At 42.9% G+C, this 23,538-nt stretch overlaps 1 protein-coding gene across 6 annotated transcripts in view; it reads left to right on the top strand.

Moving 5' to 3' along the window:
- palm1a (paralemmin 1a) overlaps window positions 1–23,538 on the top strand; it is a 266,525-nt gene that overhangs the window by 187,225 nt on the left and 55,762 nt on the right. For all 6 annotated transcript variants that reach the window (XM_043683616.1, XM_043683614.1, XM_043683615.1 and 3 more), the window contains exon 4: window positions 10,494–10,624. In XM_043683616.1, the coding sequence (XP_043539551.1) occupies window positions 10,494–10,624 (131 nt within the window). The remainder of the gene's footprint in view (window positions 1–10,493; window positions 10,625–23,538) is intronic.

The following is a 23,538-nucleotide window of genomic DNA, read 5'->3' as shown; positions in this document are numbered from 1 at the left end:
ACCATTACGAAAACATGTCTACCTCCACAGTGCTTGAATCACTGTAAATCTTACATTACTACACTGGGCTGTGGCCATTGCAGCAGGGAATTATGTTTATAGATATGGAGATGTTATTACTATGATTATTCACGGTGTCTGTATAGGATAACATTGCTCAATGATACTATGAAGGGGGATTTGCTGTGTTTGTCCATTAGTAATAGTGGCCTTGATTTTATGGTCAGTGGTGAAGGAACAAGGTTTGTCATTATTTAACGTTGCCCATTGGGATGATTGGCATTTTGAGCAGCAACTGTTGGCATTTCTTTCCAGTAATTTGCTGCCTCATGAGGATCAGAGTTGTGTGGGAGCAAAGCAAAGGGGAGAGTGGCCCCTCAAACAATAAGCTCAAAGAATCCTTCCTGAGACAGATAAAGATCTAAAATATTGTGGCACCAGAGATAGTGACTGACAGCGAGCTCCAGAGGTCCCAGCACCTGACAGTTTTGCTGGGAATGGGAGAGGGTCATCATTTGCACACCTTTACAGAGGCATATGTTAAAATGCAGCTACATTCGGTCAGATCCAACTTTCGTGTCAGATGAATGGCTTATACCCAAAATGTCAACTCTCCTGCTCCTCGGATGTTGCCTGACCTCCTGTGCTTTTCCAGCATCACACTTTTTGACTCTAACTTTTATGTTCAAAACATGACTTGAGACCATAGCTGGGGAATATTGAAAGCTTGATGAATTATTTGGATAGGCTCAGAGATACCACATTGGGCTGAATTTTTCCCTCCTGTACTGTAATGAATCTCGAGAAAGCCAGATTTCAGCCACCAACTGAGGCAGCCTAGTTAAAAGGCTAGTTTTGAGGCATTTCCTTTCAATTGTTCTAATAACTGTTAGGCCCTCACCACTCCTCAGCACTCCCTCCCATTTCCTATGGCCCTTTATATATCCCATGGTCTTTTCATAACCACTTACCCAGTACACATTCCTGATGAAGGGCTCTTGCTCGAAACGTCGATTTTCCTGCTCCTCAGATGCTGCCTGACCTGCTGGGCTTTTCCAGCACCATTCTAATTTAAACTCTGGTTTCCAGCATCTGCAGTCCTCACTTCTGCCTACTATGTACAGATCCCCCAGAGTAATGCGGGGATGAAAAATAAACTCATTTTTCTCTCATTTGTGCACACTTGATAATGAAAAAATCTCCCATTCACAAAATCTATCCAATCTCCTCAAATGGTTAATTTCTCATAAAAACAAGTATCTTTCAGACCCGACATCAAAGACAGCTATTCCTTTAATAGCCTCTTGTAGTCGTGTCAATCCATGAACTTAGATCCATCGCTGAGATAATTGTATCTTTTGAAACTTAGCCAAGCATTCATAATGACATGATGATAGTCTTGGGGAAATGTGAACAAAGAGCTTGTCTGAAACTGAACATTCTCAGTGAAACTGTCAGGTGCTGGGACCTCTATCAGATGCTGGTGGGTTTTTTTTTTTAACCTACACCTGCTGATCCAGCAGACAGTCTTTCTTCTTAAATTTAAAGAATGGGGCATTTATAAATGTTCCAGATCTCGGCAGTTGTACAGAACTTCCTTGTGATGGCGAAGGAGAAGCTATGCTTGAGCTCCTGCTCCGAGGTTCGCCCACCTCCATCTTCTTTATTTTTCCTTTTGCTTCTATAGTTTCCTTCTCTTTTAAGGCTTTTACCGCATCCTCAAAACAGGGCCCTGTAGTACGGAGCATACAGCAGGAGACCACGGGCCTAGCTATTCAAGATGGCAGCACAGGCATGGTAGGCCCGTCTGCTTAAAGCCAGCCACGGCCTTTTCTTTTCTCTCTCTCCCTTTTCATCCTTTTTTCTTTTCTTCTTTCTTTCACCTTCTTGACATCGCAGGGAGGCTGCAAACGACATCGGTGATGACCTGACCAGGGATTCCTGGCTTCCCAGGCCCGATATGTAGACTCCTGGAATTGGTAGCAAGGCATGAAGGAGCAGGGACCCCTCGCAGCAGTAGGCCCAAAGAGGGGACCTTGCTGTTGTCCTGGAGCCATGTTTGGGAACCCGGCTGATGAAGATGAATTCTGTTTAAGTATTTCCTGTTCACCCTTTTGTACTTCAAAATGGTGCCCTATTGTGGCAACAGAACACTCTTCGCTGTATCTGCCTCGCTATATATGACAATAAATCATTTATTCATTCATTTACATCTACTCCATCAATTCATGATCCTAGAATTGAGGGTTAAGGCCAAATTTGGGTCTGTTTGAACTCAGTATTGAGTTCAAGTTGGCCACAGTGAGTTTAGAATTCCCTCTTGTGTGAATCACAACTTGGCAAAACCTGGATATAGCTGAAATCAGGTTAAGAGACCCACATCTAGGCTCGAACCACCCCGTTTTTAAAGATCTACTTAGAATTCCCAATGCTGTGAAAATCCAACCTATAATTCCTTAACCTCCTGAGAAAAGGTATCTCCAGCAATGATTAATCTCTGAAGTAATTGCAAAAAGAAGTGCCTGAGAAGTTGTTTGACTGTTACTAATATAGTCAAAAATTTTAAATGAATTAAAACAATTTATATCTGACTACGCCGATGTGTTTAGGAAGTAACTAATGGGTAAATGCAGGAATGTCTTGCCATTTGTATATTTGAATGTCAGTCTCTCAGTGAGGCTCCACTGTAGAAAAGCCTTTAGACAAAGTGGAGAAATCAGACATCTACTTTCAGATTCACCCATCTAACTCTGCAGGTGTACATTCCAGAGGTCACTGAACAATTTACTCCTTACTAAGTGTGAATGCTGGTAGTCTCATAATTATTTCTATCAAAAGATCCAGGTCACTGTATAATGATGTTAACACAGTGAGTGATTGGGCCAGTGTGTGGGACAATACTGTGCCACAGGAAATGTGTGCGTACATTGTGTATTGGTGTTACTGTAAGCAATGGCTAAGAATATGAGACTATTATAACACAATGTTAGTACACAGTAGTATTGTAGCATGATGTTCCTACAGGATCCTACAGACCCAGTTTGACATAATATTTCAGCATGATTTTACCATTGGGAATCACTACGTGTGTGTTCATGATCAAACATTAAACACGGTGCCTCTGACAGTACAGCATTGAAAGTTTGTTCTGACAGCAGTGAAGTTGGACATGAACCCAAAACCTTCTTGACCCAGTGAAAAGAATGTTACCAGCTGACCCACAGCTGGCGTGACATTGTGCTCCTCTGTTTATTAACTCACAGACAATTTTCACCATCTTTCTCAACTTGCTCTGCAGCCTTTCAACATTTCTGCGGCTATGGATAGAATAGCCAGTCATTTATAAGATACAATCTTTGCATGTAACAGGTCTGGCAAAGTGCATTAGCTCACATTTTCTATGTTTCTTTATCTAGTTATCTTAAAGTTGTTTACCATAAGCAATTGCGTGTGGTTACCTGACATTATATATGACATGATAGGATCATGTTACTGTAGGGAGGCACTATCTGTATACCGTAATCTATCATAATATTACTAAAGGTATTTGCTAACTACAATATATGCAATAACATTATAACAGTTAGTGTCTGTACGTAACAATATTGTGCCATTTAGTTACTATAGGAAGTCAACATCTGTATTTAATAACCTGTCGTGATACAGAGTTGCTGACTGTATATAACATTTTATAATGGAGTTACTATAGGGAGTTACCCGTGTATCATAACATTATATAATGTTACTATTGAATGCTGTTAATCTATAGTATATCATCACATTGCTATAAGGTGTCATTGTGTACGTTTATAGATAATGCTATGGTTCAATGCTAGTATGGGAAATTGCAGCATATGTTCTTGACAAAGGTGATGTCAGTGTAAGCAATGAGCCCCTTCATCCTTTTATTTTAAACTGTTTGTGTCACCTGACAAGTTATTTGAGACTGAGCAATGGAGAAACTTCAAATTAATATCTTTGCTGCTCACATTTCATTTCAGAAGTATCCCTGAGTGATGTCCTGTTTGAAATCCTCTGCCAAGTATCCAGATAGTTCTCAGTTCAGAAATACAGCTGTTCCAAGTCGGTAGCTTATTATTATCACTGCTTCATTGAAAATTCCCCAGTAACTTTAGTGTGGCAGATAGGATCTAACCTTGACTAACTGATACACTGCCCCAATTTTAATACCTGTGATTACCTAATGATAGATCAAAGATTCCTATGTCCAAAGGAGCCTTCTTTCTGATTTACTAATAAACCTCTTCTGAGCTATTGTTACACACCTATGGAGGAGGTTGGACTTGAGCCTTGGCCTCTTGGCCCAGAGATAGGAACACAATAACTGTGCCAGAACAGCCTCTCATCTTAAGGAACCAAGCTCCTTCTTTCAATCAACCTGCTGAGGCACATTATAATTAGTTTAAACCCACTGTTCGGGTTGGGGGTTGGCATTGGTAGCCAAGGACAGTATTACGGGGGCAAAAAGGACATTTGACAATTCATCTACTGAGGTAGTATGGGCTGAGGTTAGAAACAGGAAAGGAGAGGTCGCCCTGTTGGGAGTTTTCTGTAGGCACCGAACAAGAGATGTAGAGGAAAGGATAGCAAAGATGATTCTGGATAAGAGTGAGAGTAACAGGGTAGTTGTTATGGGGGACTTTAACTTTCCAAATATTAACTGGGAATACTATACTTCAAGTACTTTAGATGGGTCAGTTTTTGTCCAATGTATGCAGGAGGGTTTCCTGACACAGTACCGTAGACGGGCCAAAAGGGGAGAGGCCACATTGGATTTGGTACTGGTAATGAACCTGGCCAGGTGTTAGATTTGGAGGTAGGTGAGCACTTTGGTGATAGTGACCACAATTCGGTTATGTTTACTTTAGTGATGGAATGGGATAGGTATATGCCACAGGGCAAGAGTTATAGCTGGGGGAAAGGCAATTAAGGCGATTAGGAAAGATTTAGGATGCACAGGATGGGGAAGGAAACTGCAGGGGATGGGCACGATTGAAATGTGGAGCTTATTCAAAGAACAGCTACTGCGTGACCTTGATAAGTATGTACCTGTCAGGCAGGGAGGAAGTTGTTGAGCAAGGGAGCCGTGGTTTACTAAGGAAGTTGAATCTCTTGTCAAGAGGAAGAATAAGGCTTATGTTGGGATGAGATGTCATGGCTCAGTTCGGACGCTTGAGAGTTACACGTTAGCCAGGAAAGACCCAAAGAGAGAGATAAGATGAGCCAGGAGGGACATGAGAAGTCATTGGCAGATAGGATCAAGGAAAATCCTAAAGCTTTCTATAGGTATATCAGGAATAAAAGAATGACTAGACTAAAATTAGGGCCAATCAAGGATAGTAGTGGGAAATTGTGTGAAGTCTGAGGAGATAGGGGAAGCACTAAATGAATATTTTTCCTCAGTATTCAGATTAGTAAAAGACAGTGTTGTCAAGGAGAATACTGAGATAGAGGCTACTAGACTAGATGGGATTGAGGCTCACAAGGAGGCGTTGTTAGCAATATCTGAAAAGTGTAAAAATAGTTAAGTCCCCTGGGCTGGATGGGATTTATTCTCAGATTTTCTAGGAAGCTAGAGAGGAGATTGCAGAGCCTTTGGCTTTGATCTTTATGTCATAATTGTCTACAGAAATAGTGCCAGAAGATGGGAGGACAACAAATATTGCCCCCTGTTCAAGAAGGGGAGTAGAGACAACCCTGGTAATTATAGAGCAGTGAGCCTGACTTCAGTTGTGGGTAAAATGTTGGAAATGGCTATGAGAGATTGGATTTATAATCATCTAGAAAGGAATAAGTTGATTAGGGATAGTCAACACAATTTTGTGAAGGGCAGGTCGTGCCTTTCAAACCTCATTGAGCTCTTTGAGAAGGTAACCAAATGGGTGGATGAGGGTAAAGCAGTTGATGTGGTGTATATGGATTTCATAAGGCATTTGATAAGATTCCCCATGGTAGGCTATTGCACAAAATACGGAGGGATGGTATTTTGGATCAGAAATTGGCTAACTGAAAGAAGACAGAGGGTGGTGATTGATAGGAAATATTCATCCTGGAGTTCAGATGCTAGTGGTGTACCACAAGGATCTGTTTTGGGTCCACTGCTGTTTGTCATTTTTATAAATGACCTAGATGAAGACGTAGATGGATGGGTTAGTAAATTTGTGGATGACACTAAGGTCGGTAGAGTTGTGGATAGTGCCGAAGGATGTTGTAGGTTACCACGGGATACAGGTAAGCTGCAGAGCTGGGCTGAGAGGTGGCAAATGGAGTTTAATGCGGAAAAGTGTGAGGTGATTCACTTTGGAAAGAGTAACAGGAATACAGAGTGCTGGGCTAATGGTAAGATTCTTGGTAGTAGAGATGAGCAGAGAGATCTTGGTGTCTATGTACTTAGATCCCTGAAAGTTTCCACCTAGGTTGATAGGGTTGTTAAGAAGTCATACGGTGTGCTAGCTTTTATTAGTAGAGAGATTGAGTTTCGGAACTATGAGGTCTTGCTGAGGCTGCACTGGAGTATTGCGTACAGTTCTGGTCACCACATTATAGGAAGGATGTGGAAGTTTTCGAAAGGGTTCCGAGGAGATTTGCTAGGATGTTGCCTAGTATGGAGGGATAGTGTTATGAGGAAAGGCTGAGGGACTTGAGGCTGTTTTCTGTAGAGAGAAGAAGGTCAAAAGGTGACTTAATTGTGGCATATAAGATAATCAGAGGGTTAGATAGGGTGGACAGTGAGAGAAGAAAGTGAGGTCTGCAGATGCTGGAGATCAGAGATGGAAATGTGTTGCTGGAAAAGCGCAGCAGGTCAGGCAGCATCTAGGGAACAGGAGAATCGACGTTTCGGGCATTAGCCCTTCTTCACCTTTTTCCTCAGTTGGTGATGGCTAGCATGAGGGGATATAGCTTTAAATTGAGGGTTGACAGATATAAGGCAGATATCAGAGGTTGATTCTTTACTCAGAGTGTAGTAGGGGTGTGGAACACACTCCTGCAGCAGTTGTAGACTCACCAACTTTAAGAGCATTTAAATGGTCATTGGATAGGCATGTGGATGAGAGTGGAATATTGTTGGTCAGATGAGCTTCAAATTGGTTTCACAGGTCGGCATAACATCAAGGGCTGAAGGGCATGTACTGCACTGGAATGTTCTGTGTTCTATAACACATCCCCAGGGCAATTAAGACTTGAACCCTTGGGCCAGAGGTAGAGGATACTACCCTTACACCAAAAGAGACTATCTTCTAAAGGAATTCACCAGTGCAACTTATAAAGAGACAGGCATTGAAAAAAAGAAACACCAAAGTTTAACAACTTTAGAATTTTTTTTGTAGAATCCCTACAGTGTGGAAATAGGCTCTTCGGCCCAGCAAGTCCACACCGATCCTCCGGAGGATAACCCACACAGACCAATTCCCCCATTGTATATTTAACCCTGACCAATGCACTATTCCTACACATTCCTGAATGCTATGGGCAATTTAGCATGGCCAATCCACCTGACATGCAAACCTTTGGATTATTGGAGGAAACCAGAGCACCCGTAGGAAAACCACACGGACACGGGGAGAATGTGCAAACTCCACATAGACAGTTGCCCGAGGTTGGAATTGAACCCAGGTCTCTGGTGCTGTGAGGCAGCAGTGCTAACCACTGAGCCACTGTGCTGTATTGAGTCTCTAGATTCTGGAGAGGCAGAAAATTAGCAAGATTACTTCTCTGTTCAAGAAGGGACTAGATACAGAAAAAAATAAACTCGTTAGTTTGACATGGGTCTTAGGAGACATGTCCCAATCAATCACTAAGCAGGTTATTTCAAATAGAAGATTGGCTGGCTGACAGAAAACAGGCAATATCTCATAAATGGTCCAACGCCTGATTGGCAAGGGTCTGTGCCAGGGCCTCAACTTCTTCCAGTTTATTGTATAGGAGAAGCAAATGCATGGGGGTGAAATCTGCAGGTGACCCAAAGATGGTTAGGAAAGTATGAAGAGGATAGAAGAAGGTTGCAGACGGATACAGGTAGATTGAGTGAGTGGGAAGAAGAGCCTGGCAGATGGAGTAAACTGTGGGAAAAAGACAGGTTGTTCGCTTTTACTGGAAGATTATAAAAAAAACAGTTTTACTTAAACAGATAATAACTGCATCAAACGCAAAGATCGAAGTGTTTGAGTGCATGAAGATGCAACAAGTAATTAAGCAAGCTAAAATAATGCTATCCTTATCGAGGAATTGAACATAAAAACAAGGATATTATTCTTCATTTATATAGGGCATTAGTGAGACTGCATCTTGAATACTGTGTGTAGTTTTGGTCTCCTTAAGGTTTAAATGCGTTTGGAGGTGATTGAAAGGGGATTTACTAGATTGGTATCTGACATCAGTGGACAGCTTGAATAGATTGGGCTAGTTGCACTGGAGTTTATTAGAGTAAGGGATGCCTTGACTGAAGAATGTAGAGTATTGAATGGTCTTCACAATGGGAATGTGGGAAAGTTATTTTCCTTTGTTGATGAGACCAGAATTAGGAACAACCATATAGAGATTTAGGAGTAACCCTTTTACAACAGAGATGAGGATTTCTTTTCTTTCTCAGAGGGCTGTAAGACCTTGGAACTCATTGCCCCAGAGGGTAATGGATTAAACACCTTTATGGCAGAAGAAATCAGTAAGTAGGTGGGAATATGGAATTCAAATGCAATCAGCAAAGATCCTGCTAAATGGCAGAGTAGGCTCGACAGGCCAAGTTGTCTAATCCATTTTTTGATGCTATATCTATTATTAAAGAGAGGGGATTGCATAGATGTAAGGTCTTTGGAGGAATTAGGGCCATGCAAGAGGCTGGAAGAGTTCACAACATTAGAATGTGTTGAAGATTTGAAGGGAATGTAGCCCATGAAGATCCATGAATACTGGGAGATGGGTGAGTGGTGGAACTTATTGTGAGACAGGAGTCTTCAACTGGAGGAAGACCTGGCTCAATCCATTGGCTTTGAATTGAACAGGAATTCTGACAGAGATGCTGCGCAGGTAGAGCTGAGTCCATGTGAAAATTGATGTGAAGATGATTTGAAAAACAATGTTATTGTGACTGGCATTTTGACTGCAGTTCATTAGAATCAGCAGTAGAACATAGAACATAGAAAAATACAGCGCAGTACAGGCCCTTTGGCCCTCGATGTTGCGCCAATCCAAGCCCACCTAACCTACACTAGCCCACTATCCTCCATATGCCTATCCAATGCCCGTTTAAATGCCCATAAAGAGGGAGAGTCCACCACTGCTACTGGCAGGGCATTCCATGAACTCACGACTCGCTGAGTAAAGAACCTACCCCTAACATCTGTCCTGTACCTACCACCCCTTAATTTAAAGCTATGCCCCCCCGTAATAGCTGACTCCATACGTGGAAAAAGGTTCTCACGGTCAACCCTATCTAAACCCCTAATCATCTTGTACACCTCTATCAAGTCACCCCTAAACCTTCTTTTCCCCAATGAAAACAGCCCCAAGTGCCTCAGCCTTTCCTCATACAATCTTCCTACCATACCAGGCAACATCCTGGTAAACCTCCTCTGCACCTGTTCCAGTGCCTCCACATCCTTCCTATAGTATGGTGACCAAAACTGCACACAATACTCCAGATGCGGCTGCACCAGAGTCTTATACAACTGCAACATGACCTCAGGACTCCGGAACTCAATTCCTCTACCAATAAAAGCCAGTACGCCATATGCCTTCTTCACCGCCCTATTTACCTGGGTGGCAACTTTCAGAGAGTGTCAAAATATAGCCTACTCTTCAAACACTAAAACGTGCAGAAGAAATATCTATTGAAATTCTGACCCTTCTGACCAATAATGATGTGCAAACCAATCTCTTGTGATACTCTGTATCTTGGGGATGAGTGTGTGCAGCAGGGTTTGATGGCTGGAAATAAATGGATGAAGTTGTGAAGATGTAATACAATCCCCACTTTAAATGTTGTACACCGTGTCCTTGTTTCTGTCTGATACTTTGATTTGGCGTTATGGTTACCTTTAAATGACAAAAAGCTTGGCATTTGAGGAAGCACAAAAAATTTGAAAGACAAGAGGGACGAGAATATCGACACTGATTGTTGGGTGTAATTGCAGCATGGCATGTTCACAAGGGCAGTCTCCTTGGCAATTACAAATTAGAAATTGAGGCAGAAGTATGACAAAAAAATGAAATGGCCAAGTAAAATGCAGACAGAAAATTGCACAGGTGCAAAGGTTTTATTTCATCATAGATAATAAGAAGTTTCCTAATTTTCTACTGGGAACTTTCTCAGTATAGAATGGGGTTTAAAATCTGCAGGCACACTTTCAAATTTAGAAATTGGAACCGCACTCAAATTGAAAGCTGATGTATCAAACGAGGCAGATGTGGAGGTCAGACAGCACCATGTCCTGTTACTATGAATCCACCTGATTTTCATTTCTTTCCTATCACAGTCCAAGGCTCTGCGGGAACGATGGCTGCTGGAGGGAACTCCGTCATCGGTGGCAGAGGAAGACGAGGGGATGAAGAAACAGCTCCAGGAGGACAATGACAAAACTAAACAGATGGAGGAAACCATCCAGAGGTAACTGGCAGGCAGTCTTATCATTAATTCTTATGTAAGAGAGATAAGGCTGAAAAGACCAAGTTACCGCTATCCTATAATTAGTACCAAGTGGAATGCTTTATCCAAAATAGGGTCTTCTGCTCCTTCAGTGACAGTGCTCAGAGGAGGTTCATGAAAATGGTCCCAGGAATGAAAAGCTAATGAACATTTGAGAACTCTGGGTCTAATCTCAATGGAGTTTAGAAGGATGAGAGAGGGATATAATTGAAACTTATAGAATACTGAATGGCCTGGACAGAACGGACGTTGGGAAGATGTTTCCATGGTAGGAGAGACTAGGACCAAGGGCACAGAATGGAGATAAGGAGAAACCTCTTCAGCCAGAGAGTAATTAATCTATGGAATTCACTGCCACAGAAGGCTGTGAAGGGAAGGTCATTGAATATATTTATGGCTGATCTAGGGGATCAAGAGTTATGTGTAGAAAGCAGGAGAATGGAGTTGAGAAAGTTTTAGCAATGATTGAATGGCAGAGCAGACTCGATGGGCTGAATGGCCTAATTTCTGCTCCTGTGTCTTATGGTCTTATGGTACAACACACGATGCCATCTTAGGTACAAATCCTAGATACAAAAAAAAGAGAAAATAAAGAAACAAAAGTTACGCTACGCTCTAGATATACATCACATAGGTTAGGAAAATTAGAAATAAAGCTAAAAAGATGGACATGTGGTCCTTTGATGTGGTCAGAACCAGATTCTTTAATTCCCTCAACCATGATGGGCCTGTTTCTGTATCAGGAGTGAATGTTTGAAGAATCATTTATCATTAATCACAACTGGTACTGTCTCCTGGTGTCCTCTTAGTTGCCTTGGGTTTTGATGTCTCTCAAGAGATTACATGGCAATGGAGGGATGGAGATGCAGTGTAGGAAACCATCTGAGAGATACAGCTTGCTGATTCACCCATCTATAACAGCACTTAAGATAACTGGCTGGTTAGTCCATTTCAAAGATCCTGATGAAAGCGTTATGCTGCAAGCTTTGACACTCTTTCTCCTCAGATGCTGCCTGACCTGCTGTGCTTTTCCAGCACCAGACTTAATTGACTCTGACTCTCCAACATCTACAGTCCTCACTATCTCTTACTTCATACTACTTTGAGTATGGGTCATGTTCAGTCAGACCAGGTAACGTTGGCAGATTCTTTTTCTCATGCTGGCTGGGCCAATATTTATTGGCAAGATAGCAGTTAAGAGCCAACCATATTGCTGGAGTCACATGGATGCCAGACCACGTAAGGATGGCAGGTTGGCATCAGAGAAGCTTTTTAATATTGAATTCAGATTTTGCCATCTGCTATGATGGGATTTGAACTGTTGTGCCCAGATATTATTCTGAGGTTCTGGATTACTTACCCAATGACATTACTACCATCTCCTCGGTGTTGATTTACAGCCTCTGACTAACACAGGAAAATGCAGGTTGGACTAAATTGCACAAGAATTGAGACACATGGCTCACACATACTTGTAACCATGACTAGTAAGGTGGCACTGAACAACAGGGAGCCCTGCATGAGCTGTCAACTCCTGCTGATCCAGTCAGATGTTTTAACTCATTACGTAGCCATGCTCTATCAGCAACCTATGGACTCAACTCAAATCTCCTGCAGTAGTAACACAAATACTTCTGGAACGCTCAGACATAACACAAAACCAGTCATTTACAGAGATCCTATCACATGCCGAAATTTCTAAATGTGGAAGAATATTGGTCAAATCTTTTTCCAGTCGGGAAAGGAAAGGACAGAGCATGACTGTTGCGTTGTCGCAAATCTAAGCAAGGTTTAAACATTGAACCACTTTTTTTCAAACTTGGGCCTGCAAACATACAGGAGTTGATTTACAGGTTTAGAAATAGGAAGTATGGGAAATATGCAGAAGGCCTGTCATCCTGAAAGTCCTCAGCCGCCTAGGCCTCAGGCTCTCCCCACAGTCCAAAAGGGAAAACTAGCAAATAAGACAATCCGGTCCAACTTGTTTTGAATATTTCAGAATGGACATCCAGTACATTCATTTCCAAATGTCATTATTTTTTCACTAGCTTGTCCCTCTGGGTGCCCATTGCTTCACCATGTTTAGTGCACCTTCAGAACTCTTCCTAATACACATCCTTTTCGATCATGTCCTCTACATCTTGCACATCATTCCTGATCTCGCCAACTTGTTCTGGCTTCCACTTTATCCTCACGAAGCCCCTCAACTCACTTTGCAACTTCTAAGTTTGGACTGGAGTTTATGAAGTTGAAAGTTAACCACCAGTGCACCACTGAGAGCAGGTCGGGAGACAAGTATGTCGTTGAGTCATTCATGAAAAACAATGTGTCCATTTTCTCATGTTTGTTTCTTAGTGAAAGAAATATTGGTGAAAATTATTTCTGACAAGCAGTCTGTGATTGGGAGGCGGGGTGATGGCGGGGCCGGGGGTTGGGGGGAGGTGGGAGGCATTGGCGACAGAAGATCACATGACAAATTCTGCAGGAATATGGCCAACAAGAGTTAGCAACTCTGGTCAGAAGCACTGGGTAAGTGGCATCTATTCATTTGTTGTTGAAATAGGATTCAGATTTATGTTCCAAATGGAATTCCTTCAGTCTTTAATAGTGGGAACCAAGGAAAGACAGGAGATAAGATAGAAGGATTTCACACCTCACTCATTAGTGGTCCATTAAATATTATCTAGGTGTGCTTCAATTGTTGTAAATAGTTGTATTGAGTGCATTAAAAGGTGCTAATTTAAGACTAAGATGAGGAAGAATTTCTTCTTTCAGAGGGTTAGAACAAAGATAGAACATAGAACAATACAGCACAGAACAGGCCCTTCGGCCCACGATGTTGTGCCGAACATTTGTCCTAGCTTAAGCACCCATCCATGTACCTATCCAATTGCCACTTAAAAGTCACCAATGATTCTGACTCTGCCGCTCCCACTGGCAGCGCATTCCATGCCCCCACCACTCTCTGGGTAAAGAACCTACCCCTGACATCCCCCCTATACCTTCCACCCTTCACCTTAAATTTATGTCTTTGGAACTCCTTGCCCCAGAGAGCTGTGGGACAGGGCTAGTCCTCCTGTATATTTAAGACTGAGATGGATGGATTCTTGATCAGTCTGGGAATCAACCAATATAGGGAAAGGGCAGGAAAGTGGACATGACACATATCAGATCAGGCATTATCCTTTTGAATGGTGGAGCAGGCTGAATGGGCGGAACAACCTACTCCTGTTCCTATTTCTCACCGTCTATTAATGACACAACATTAATTTCAAGATCCTATAATGGTCTCTCAGAAATGGTCATTTTTAATTTGTTATCTTCTTTCCTCAATTATACAAGATTTAATGCTTCTGTGGAGAAACCTTATTTCCTTTAATGAACAGGTACACTCTTTCTGAATATTTCTGTTCGATATTTCAAAATGATTTCAGAGGTATTTGAGAGCTCTTTGCAAACAGTCAGAAGCAGCCTTGGTGAACTGTCTAACATTAGATTCGCGAGAATGCATTTTATATCTGTACTCATGAGCCATCTCGATCTTTCATTGGGAATCAGTTATTATCTGCAATAACCTCTGAACTATGCACTGCAGAGGTGGGCTAGAAGGGACAGGACTAGGAGATTGGGAAGAGTAGGATGTAAGATAGATTTGTTCTCCTCGGCTGCTGCGTTTCAGCTGGTGAAAGAGATTTCCCTGTCCACAGCCGTGAGATGCTGGAAGGGAGACAGATAGGGTTACAGGCTGCTGTGTGAGGAGAGGTGATTAAGGGCAATGGCTTGAACTGCTGTTGAGGGCTTTTGCATAAACAGGCCCTACCAACGTATCATTTTATGACCGGGCTTCAGCCTCTAAGTGTAGAAGGTTGCACAGACTCACACTCTAGGAGAAAAGTATCTAGAAACAAAAGAGTCGGAGGAAAGGACACTGGACCCAAAACGATAAGTTCGTTTTTGTTCCTACAGATGCTGCCAGGTCTGCTGAGTTTTTCCAGCAATTCCTGAATTTGTTTCTGATTCTCAGCCCTCATGGTTGTTTTAGTTTTTTGTTTTGGTCAGAAAAGTATTTATTTTGTGACCATCAGACTTGTCAAAGTTCATTAAGTACTATTAATTGGTTGCAATATAGGAAAGTTGGCAGTCAAGTTCACGCACAGAAAGATCCCACATACCACAATGTGACAATGGTCAAATCATCTGGGACTTTTTATTTGCAAAAATATACTTTATTCATTAAAAATCTTTACACAGTTATTAAAATAGTTCTGTACAGTCTTTGCATATGAAGAATAAGCAAGACACAGTGGTTAACACTGCTGTCTCACAGCACCAGGGTCCCAGGTTCGATTCTAGCCTCGGGTGACTATATGTGTGGAGTTTGCACATTCTCCCTGTGTCTGTGTGAGTTTCCTCCGGGTGCTCCGGTTTCCTCCCATGGTCCAAAGATGTGCAGGTCAGGTGGATTGGCCATGCTAAATTGCCCATAGTGTCCAGGGATGTGAGATTAGTTGGATTAACCCCAGGGTAAATGTGAGGATACAAGTAAATGTGAGGTTACAGGAATAAGGTGGGTCTACATGGGATGCATTTCAGAGAGTTGGTTCAGACCCAATTGGCCAAATGTCCTCTTTTTCTGGAATCCTCTAGGGATTCAGTGATCCTCATGAAACATGGAAATTTCGCATCCCTGCAGTTACCAAAACAAAACCCAAAGTGTTTCTTCCTTATGCAGGACAATATTTACATATATTTGAAGCAGTGAGATGGTCTGATAACTGAACAGGCAGTTTTTCTGGGTTGTAGATTGAGGGATACATGTTGGTCAGGCTTCTGCCATTCTTGAAATAATGTCTTAGGGTATTTTACATTCACCTGAAACAAATCCTCGGTAAAACATCCATCCCTCCCCAGACAAGAACCAAAACCTCCCTCAGTGGAAGTGGTGACTTTGAATTTTATGTCCAAGGACTGGACCCAGAGCTTTACTGCTGTGACATGAGAATATTAACCAATCAGCAATTGCTGCTACAGCCGTGAAATGGTTACGTCACTGGGTCTATAATCCAGGGCCCTCATCAAGTCAACCCCACCCCGTCCCTCCTGTAAAATGGTTGATCGGCTAAAAATGGCTTTCTCACACCAATAATATACTAAAAGCAGCTTTAACAATGCAACCATCACATTTCCACACCATTCAGGGCAACAAGAATTAGAGATAATTTTGGGGTTCTTAATCAGCGAGGGATCAGGGACTTTAGTAAAGGAGGTGGTGAGAGATTTTGGTTTCAGAGATTGAATGGGGCAGTTACAGAATGATGTCTTCAGAGGGAGCACCCCTGAGCACCATAAGAAGTGTCCCTCCTTCTTTCCTTCCTGGAACAGAGGAAGTAGGAGTAAAGGTAGACCATTCGGCCTTCGAGCCTGCTCCATCATTCATTAGAATCATGGCTGGTCACCCAACCCTGTTCCTGCTTTCTCCCTCACATCCTTTGATCCCTTTAGCCATGAGAATTATATCTAACTCCTGTTGAAAACATTCAATGTTTTGGCCTCAATGCTTTCTGTAGCAGAGAATTCCACAGGCTCCCCACTCTCTGGGTGAAGGAATTTGTCCTCATCTTAGTCGAAATTGGTCTATCCAATCTCCATGGACGGTGACCTCCTTGGGAGATTGGTTCTGGACTCCCCTGGGAAGTCGTCACATTGGCCATTGAGTAGGGCTGGTGTCTAGCCTTCCCACCCAATCCAATTGTCCCCCAGGGCAGCCTGAAATCAGTTTGAATGGCAGACAGCACTCTCCAGTCCTGTTTGAGATCACATTCTAAGCTGTCATTGTTCCGTTTGTGAGACAGGGTGACGTCTGTCCTTAAGGCCCATAGTGAGGCACTCACAATGTGATCCTGACTCCCAAACTCCATTTTATTCTGCAATTCCAGATGAGACAAGGGCAGACTCTGATAGCAAATATCCCTAAGACGTGGACCATTCTGGAACCACAGCTCAGTAAGGCCATTCAATGCCAGGCCAGCTCTCTGACAGACACACTGGTGTGGGAGGCCTGTGTAATGTGAGGTCTGTACCTGGAGCTCAGAGTATCTATGATCTTATTGATTGGAGGAATAAGCCTGAGAAGTGAATGTTCTGTACTCTATGCCAACGACGTTAAGTAAACGTCCAGTTCACTTTGACTCATTCTCCTATCCAATGCTTTTCCCCTTCATAAATACTACAAGACCAGTTGATGGGGACCAGCTATTCAGATGGGCATTGTACAAGCTGCTGTGAACACTTATAAGCTATGAGACAGCAGAGCTCAATCCTACACTATTCTCAGCTGCAGTATGTGACTTGACAACATGTGGGGAATGGCCAATACTGGGGACAAATTCACCCATTGTATCACTAAGTCATATGATAGCAAATCCATAGAACAGTACAACAAAGAAAGAAGCCATTCAGACCATCAAATCTGTACTAGCTCTTTTAAGAAGCAATCTGATTAGTCCAATTGCTTCTCAATTTCCCCACATTCTTAGAAATGTTGCTGCATCACTCCAGCAGCCTGTGTAATTCCAATTCTTACTACACACAAAATGCAAATATTTCTCATCATTTTGCCTCTAGTCTTTGGGCCAATCACCTTGTGAGCTGTTGCCGTTGAGAATAGAACCATAGAATCCCTACAGTGTGGAAACAGGCTCTTCAGCCCAACAAATCCACACCAACCTTCTGAAGAATATCCCATCCAGACCCATTCCCCTACCCTATTACTCTACATTTACCCTTGACTAATGCACCTAACCTATACATGCCTGAACACTATGGGCAATTTCCCCATGGCCAATTCACCTAACCTGTAGACCTTTTGGATTGTGGGAGGAATCCCACGCAGAACACAGGGAGAATGTACAAACTCCACACAGACAGAACACTATGGGCAATTTCCCCATGGCCAATTCACCTAACCTGTAGACCTTTTGGATTGTGGGAGGAATCCCACACAAAAACAGGGAGAATGTACAAACTCCACACAGACAGTTACCTGAGGCTGGAATCAAACCCTGGTCCCTGGCGCTGTGAGGCAGCAGTGCTAACCACTGAGCTACCATGTCAATTCCTCTTTATTTGCTCTTTCTAAACCCTGTCAGATTTTAACCATCTCAATTGCATGATTACATTAGATTACATTCCCTACAGTGTGGAAACAGGCCCTTCGGCCCAACAAGTCCACACCTACCCTCTGAAGAGCAACCCACCCAGACCCATTTCCCTCTGACTAATGCGCCGAACACTATGGGGATCACTTTGTGATTGTGGGTGAAAACCGGAGAACCCGGAGGAAACCCACACAGACACAGTTGCCCAAGGCTGGAATCGAACCTGGACCCCTGGCACTGTGAGGCTGCAGTGCTCTCCACTGAGCCACCGTGCCGCCCTAGTGCCACATCTCTTATTTTGAGCTAGAAGGAGAACCCCTGATGTCCAACTGAGTATAATCTTTCTTCACATTAAACTATTCCAGTAAATCTTTTCTGTAACCTTTCCTAAGCCATCAAGTCTGTTCTAAAGTGCAGTTCCCTGAACCTACTGCCTTGATCCAAATATGGCGATGAACTCCAGAGGTGAGTGGAGACTGACAGCCCTTGATGTAAGACTGCATTAGATCAAGGAGCCCTTGCAAAACTGGAGTCAATATAAATCAGGAGACAAATTATCTGCTGGTTAGAGTCATACCTGGCACATAGGAAGATGGTTGTGGTTTTTGGAAGTCCATTGTCTCAGCTCCAGGAGCCCCTCAGTGTACATAGAACATAGAACATAGAAGAATACAGCGCAGTACAGACCCTTTGGCCCTCGATGTTGCGCCGATCCAAGCCCACCTAACCTATACTAACCCACTATCCTCCATATACCTATCCAATGCAGATAGTGTAGTGTCCTCGGTCCAACCATATTCAACAGTTTCATCAATGACCTTCCATCCATCATAAGGTCAGAAATGGGGATGTTCTCTGATGATTGTACAATGTTCAGCACTATTGCCAACTCCTCAGATACTGAAGCAGTCCATGTTCAACTGCACCAAGATCTGGACAATATCCAGGCTTGGGCTGAAAGTGGCAAGTAACATTCACACCACACAAATGCCAGGCAATGACAATCTCCAGTAAAAGACAGTCTAATCATTCCCCTTGACAATCAATTGCATTACAATTGAATCTCTCAGGTCCAACATCCTTGGGGTTACCATTGACCAGAAACTGAACTGGACTCGCCATTTAAATTCTGTGGTTACAACAGCAGATCATTGGTTAAGAATCCTGCAGTGAGTCACTCACCTCTTGTCTCCCTAAAGCCATCTACAAGGCACAAGTCAGGAGTGTGATGGAATACTCCCCACTTGCCTGGATGGGTGCAACTCCAACAACACTCAAGAAATTTGACACCATTGAGAACAAAGCAGCCGCTTGATTGGCACCACATCCATCACCTTCAGTATTCATGCCCTTCACCACCGATGCTCAGTAGCAGCAGTGTGTCCTGCTTACAAGATGCAATGCAGAAATTCACCAAGTCTCCTTTGTGGGCGGCACGGTGGCAGTGGGCGGCACGGTGGCACAGTGGTTAGCACTGCTGCCTCGCAGCGCCAGAGACCCGGGTTCAATTCCCGACTCAGGCGACTGACTGTGTGGAGTTTGCACGTTCTCCCCGTGTCTGCGTGGGTTTCCTCCGGGTGCTCCGGTTTCCTCCCACAGTCCAAAGATGTGCAGGTTAGGTGAATTGGCCATGCTAAATTGCCCGTAGTGTTAGGTAAGGGGTAAATGTAGGGGTATGGGTGGGTTTTGCTTCGGCGGGTCGGTGTGGTCTTGTTGGGCCGAAGGGCCTGTTTCCACACTGTAATCTAATCTAATCTAATCTAATCTAATAACACTGTGACAAAGCAGATAGACAGGAACTCACTATCCAGATTAGGAAATTTATCGCCATTCCATCGGTGTAATTGGTCAAAAATCCTGAAAATCCCTCGCTAACAGCATTGCGAGTGTACCAAAGGACAAGCTCAGCAGCAATTTAAAATGTTGACTCACTGTCACCTTTCTGAGGGAAATTCGGGGTGGGAAATAAATGCTGATCTAACCAATGACACCCTCATTTCATACAAATAAATAAAAAACAGGACACTATTGTCCTCATGCACAAGGAAGTTCCCACTTTGTGAGTAGAAGAAAAATTAATGTATAAAAGCAGGGCATTCATTTCGCAAAAGTTATTGTCTGTGGAATATCTGATAACTGAGATCACGGAGTCAGATTGCTCACCTTACTGTTTGTAAACCCACATTGGATCCAACTTACCAAAGTAATGAAACATTCAACAAGGTCACTTTTCCACAGCCATCTGCTCAATTACTGTTTGCAATCACGGAGCACTTTGGAAGATTCGTTTGCAATGGAAGCTCTTACTATAAACCAATGTCTTTAACCATCTGTAGTTTATGAGGACAAGTTTTCTTCTCTTTGCCTGACCTTGTGCGGTATATCTTGCATCGATTTTTCTTTAATTGGAAGTTAATATTGCTCTACATTGACGCACAAGGTTGTATGAGATGTTAATGGACCTTCATACTCAGTCACTGGACATCAATTGCATTCCCGACTGTCTGAGCTGACTCTGAGTTGATTTCTGGTGCTGTTTTATCAACAAAGCTCTGAGATGCCTGTTATTTTTATTGGATGAGGGTATTGAACTATGGAGAATATAATAGCATTTAACTCAGCGCTCCCATTTTGGAGATATAATCTGGGCACCATCATGGTTGGATATCCACTGCTTTGACCAGCTTTAGATTAGATTAGATTAGATTAGATTAGATTAGATTACGGAGAATATAATAGCATTTAACTCAGCGCTCCCATTTTGGAGATATAATCTGGGCACCATCATGGTTGGATATCCACTGCTTTGACCAGCTTGCTCTATTTCTGCCTGAACAAATGAGCAGGAGTGGGCCATGCAGCCCCTCATACCTGCTCTTGGTAAGATCATGGCTGAGCTTAAAAATGTGTTGCTGGAAAAGCACAGCAGGTCAAGCAGTATCAAAGGAGAAGGAGAATCGACGTTTCGGGTATAAGCTCTTCTTCAGGAATGAGGAGGGTGTGCCAAGCAGGCTAAGATAAAAGGTACGGAGGAGGGACTTGGGGGAGGGGCATTGGGAATGCGATAGGTGGAAGGAGGTTCTATAACAGTTACACATCACTTAGACTCCCATCATTGCCCACCCTCGCACCACGTTGCCCCACCTGCTGACATCCCTCAAGAAAGCATTTCACCATCACCCTGTGAAAGAAAAATTAGAGGTGGGCATTAAGTGCAGGCCTCGTCATTGATGCCCACATCTCATGAACAAATAAACAAAAATATAGTTAAATCTGAAATGATTCTGAATTTATCAGAAACAGTTAGTTGAGAAATAATACACACAAAAAATAATCAAAATAGCTCAAGGAACCATATGGTCTATTTGTAACCGGTAATTTACAAATGGTTTTCATTAGTAATCTCTGGGGTAGGCTCAAACTAAAAAAGGACATGTCTAATCAATCTTGATTAACACTTATACAATAAACCTTAACCTGTCATGCACCAAAATAAACTAAACTGAAAGGCGATTGCAGCAGAACATTCCCAATCACCCCCTCTCCGGCCTATCACCCTCACCTTAACCTCCTTCCACCTATCGCATTCCCAACACCCCTCCACCAAGTCCATCCTCCCCACGTTTTATCTTAGCCTGCTTGACACACCCTCCTCATTCCTGAAGAAGGGCTTATGCCCAAAACATTGATTCTCCTTCTCCTTTGATGCTGCCTGACCTGCTGCGCTTTTCCAGCAACACATTTTTAAGCTCTGATCCCCAGCATCTGCAGTCCTCACTTTCTCCAAGATCATGGCTGAACCAATTATCGCCTCCATCTCACACTGCCACCTTTCGCTCTCACCTCTCGATTCTCTTGTTAGTCAAGAGTTGGTCAACCTCCAATTTAAGAATATTCAGTGGCCCAATCTCTGCCATTGAGAAAAGAATGCTCTACTGACTTATAGAGTCATAGAGATGTCCAACAGAGAAGCAGACCCTTCAGTCCAATTCATCCATGCTGACCAGTTATCCTAAATTAATCTAACCCCATTTGCCAGCATTTGACCCATTTCCCTCTCATGTCCCTTCGTGAGAAAGAAATTCTCCTCCTTTTGGTATTAAATGACTAATTTTCTAAAACTGCATCCCCTAGTTTGAATGTCTCCTACACATTGAAGAATCCTCTCAGTAACCACCCTGTCAAGACTCTTATACATTTCAATAAGATCACCTCTCATTCTTCTAAACTCCAATGGATACAGGCCAAACCTATCTAATATTTCTCATAAAGTAACACCTCCATCCCAGATAATGGTGAAATTAATCTTCTGGCCTTGAATGCATTTATATTCTTTCTTAAATAAGCAGACCAAAACTGTGCACAGTACTCCAGATGTGGTCTCACCAATTCCCTGTGTAACTGAAGCAAAGCATCCCTAATTTATTTTCTACTCCAAAGCTTGCATGTTGCACATAGAGTAAATAGAATAATTGCTTCCTTATAGAGGATAATTGATGCAGTGAGACAGCAAGGAGCAGTTGAGCGCCAATGTCATCAGAATCACAAGAGTTAGTTGTTGCTTTGTGCCAAAACCAACTTTGCTTTCATCCTTCTTAACAATCCATATCAAATACCATTCTTGTCAATTGTCTCCCCTCCCCAAAAAGGAGTGGAGTTTCCTCAGAGCTGCCTTGCTGCTGGAGCGATGGAGATAATTAAGTCCTTGAATGAAGCTGTGGCATGGAGAAGGAAGCACCCTTGAGGACTATTCATCATAGTTTCTGGATGCCCTTCTACTCAGGATGAAAAGCTAACAGTGAGAAAAATGAGGAAAGACTGAAGAGGCTTTTCAACCTTGACTGGTTTGTGAGATAGCTGACAAGAAAGAAAGGTAGTTCCAGAACTCAGCCTTAACACGCAAGGGGGGGTGTCATCTCCAATGAGTGAAGGAAAGATTTAGCTCTTGGATTGGCAAGCTCTTTTCAACAAGGGCTGTTTGGGACACGGATCATGGAGATACAGCAGTGAGGGGGGTGTTCTGGAATCCTTTGGAAATAGCTGGATGCTGTAAATATGAAAGTTGAGCTTCCATAAAAGGATTTTAAGGTGAAGTTAATAGTCTTGCTCACCTGTTTTCAAATCATGAAGCTAGAGCCTTGATCTGAGGATACACATCACGTGACTGCTTTTGTATTCTAAATGGATGATCCACTCATTGTCTCATTGGACAATGGGCATTGCAGTGTCATACAAATGAGAGTAGACCATTTGGCCCTTTGAGCCCGCTCCATCATTAAATCAGATCAGGGCTAGATGTCTTTCCCAGAGAACCAGCACAGCTGAATGATCTCCATCCAAATTCTATGCTACCAACACAAGCAACCATAGAACATAGAACAATACAGCACAGAACAGGCCCTTCGGCCCATGATGTTGTGCCGAACATTTGTCCTAGCTTAAGCACCCACCCATGTACCTATCCAATTGCCGCTTAAAGGTCACCAAAGATTCTGACTCTACCACTCCCACAGGCAGCGCATTCCATGCTCCCACCACTCTCTGGGTAAAGAACCCACCCCTGACATCTCCCCTATACCTTCCACCCTTCACCGTAAATTTATGTCCCCTTGTAACACTCTGTTGCACCCGGGAAAAAAGTTTCTGACTGTCTACTCTATCTAGTCCTCTGATCATCTTATACACCTCTATCAAGTCACCCCTCATCCTTCGCCATTC

This window comes from Chiloscyllium plagiosum, chromosome 48, assembly GCF_004010195.1.
Source record: "Chiloscyllium plagiosum isolate BGI_BamShark_2017 chromosome 48, ASM401019v2, whole genome shotgun sequence".
NCBI classification, from domain to species: domain Eukaryota; kingdom Metazoa; phylum Chordata; class Chondrichthyes; order Orectolobiformes; family Hemiscylliidae; genus Chiloscyllium; species Chiloscyllium plagiosum.
This window is presented reverse-complemented; position numbering and strand designations above follow the sequence as displayed.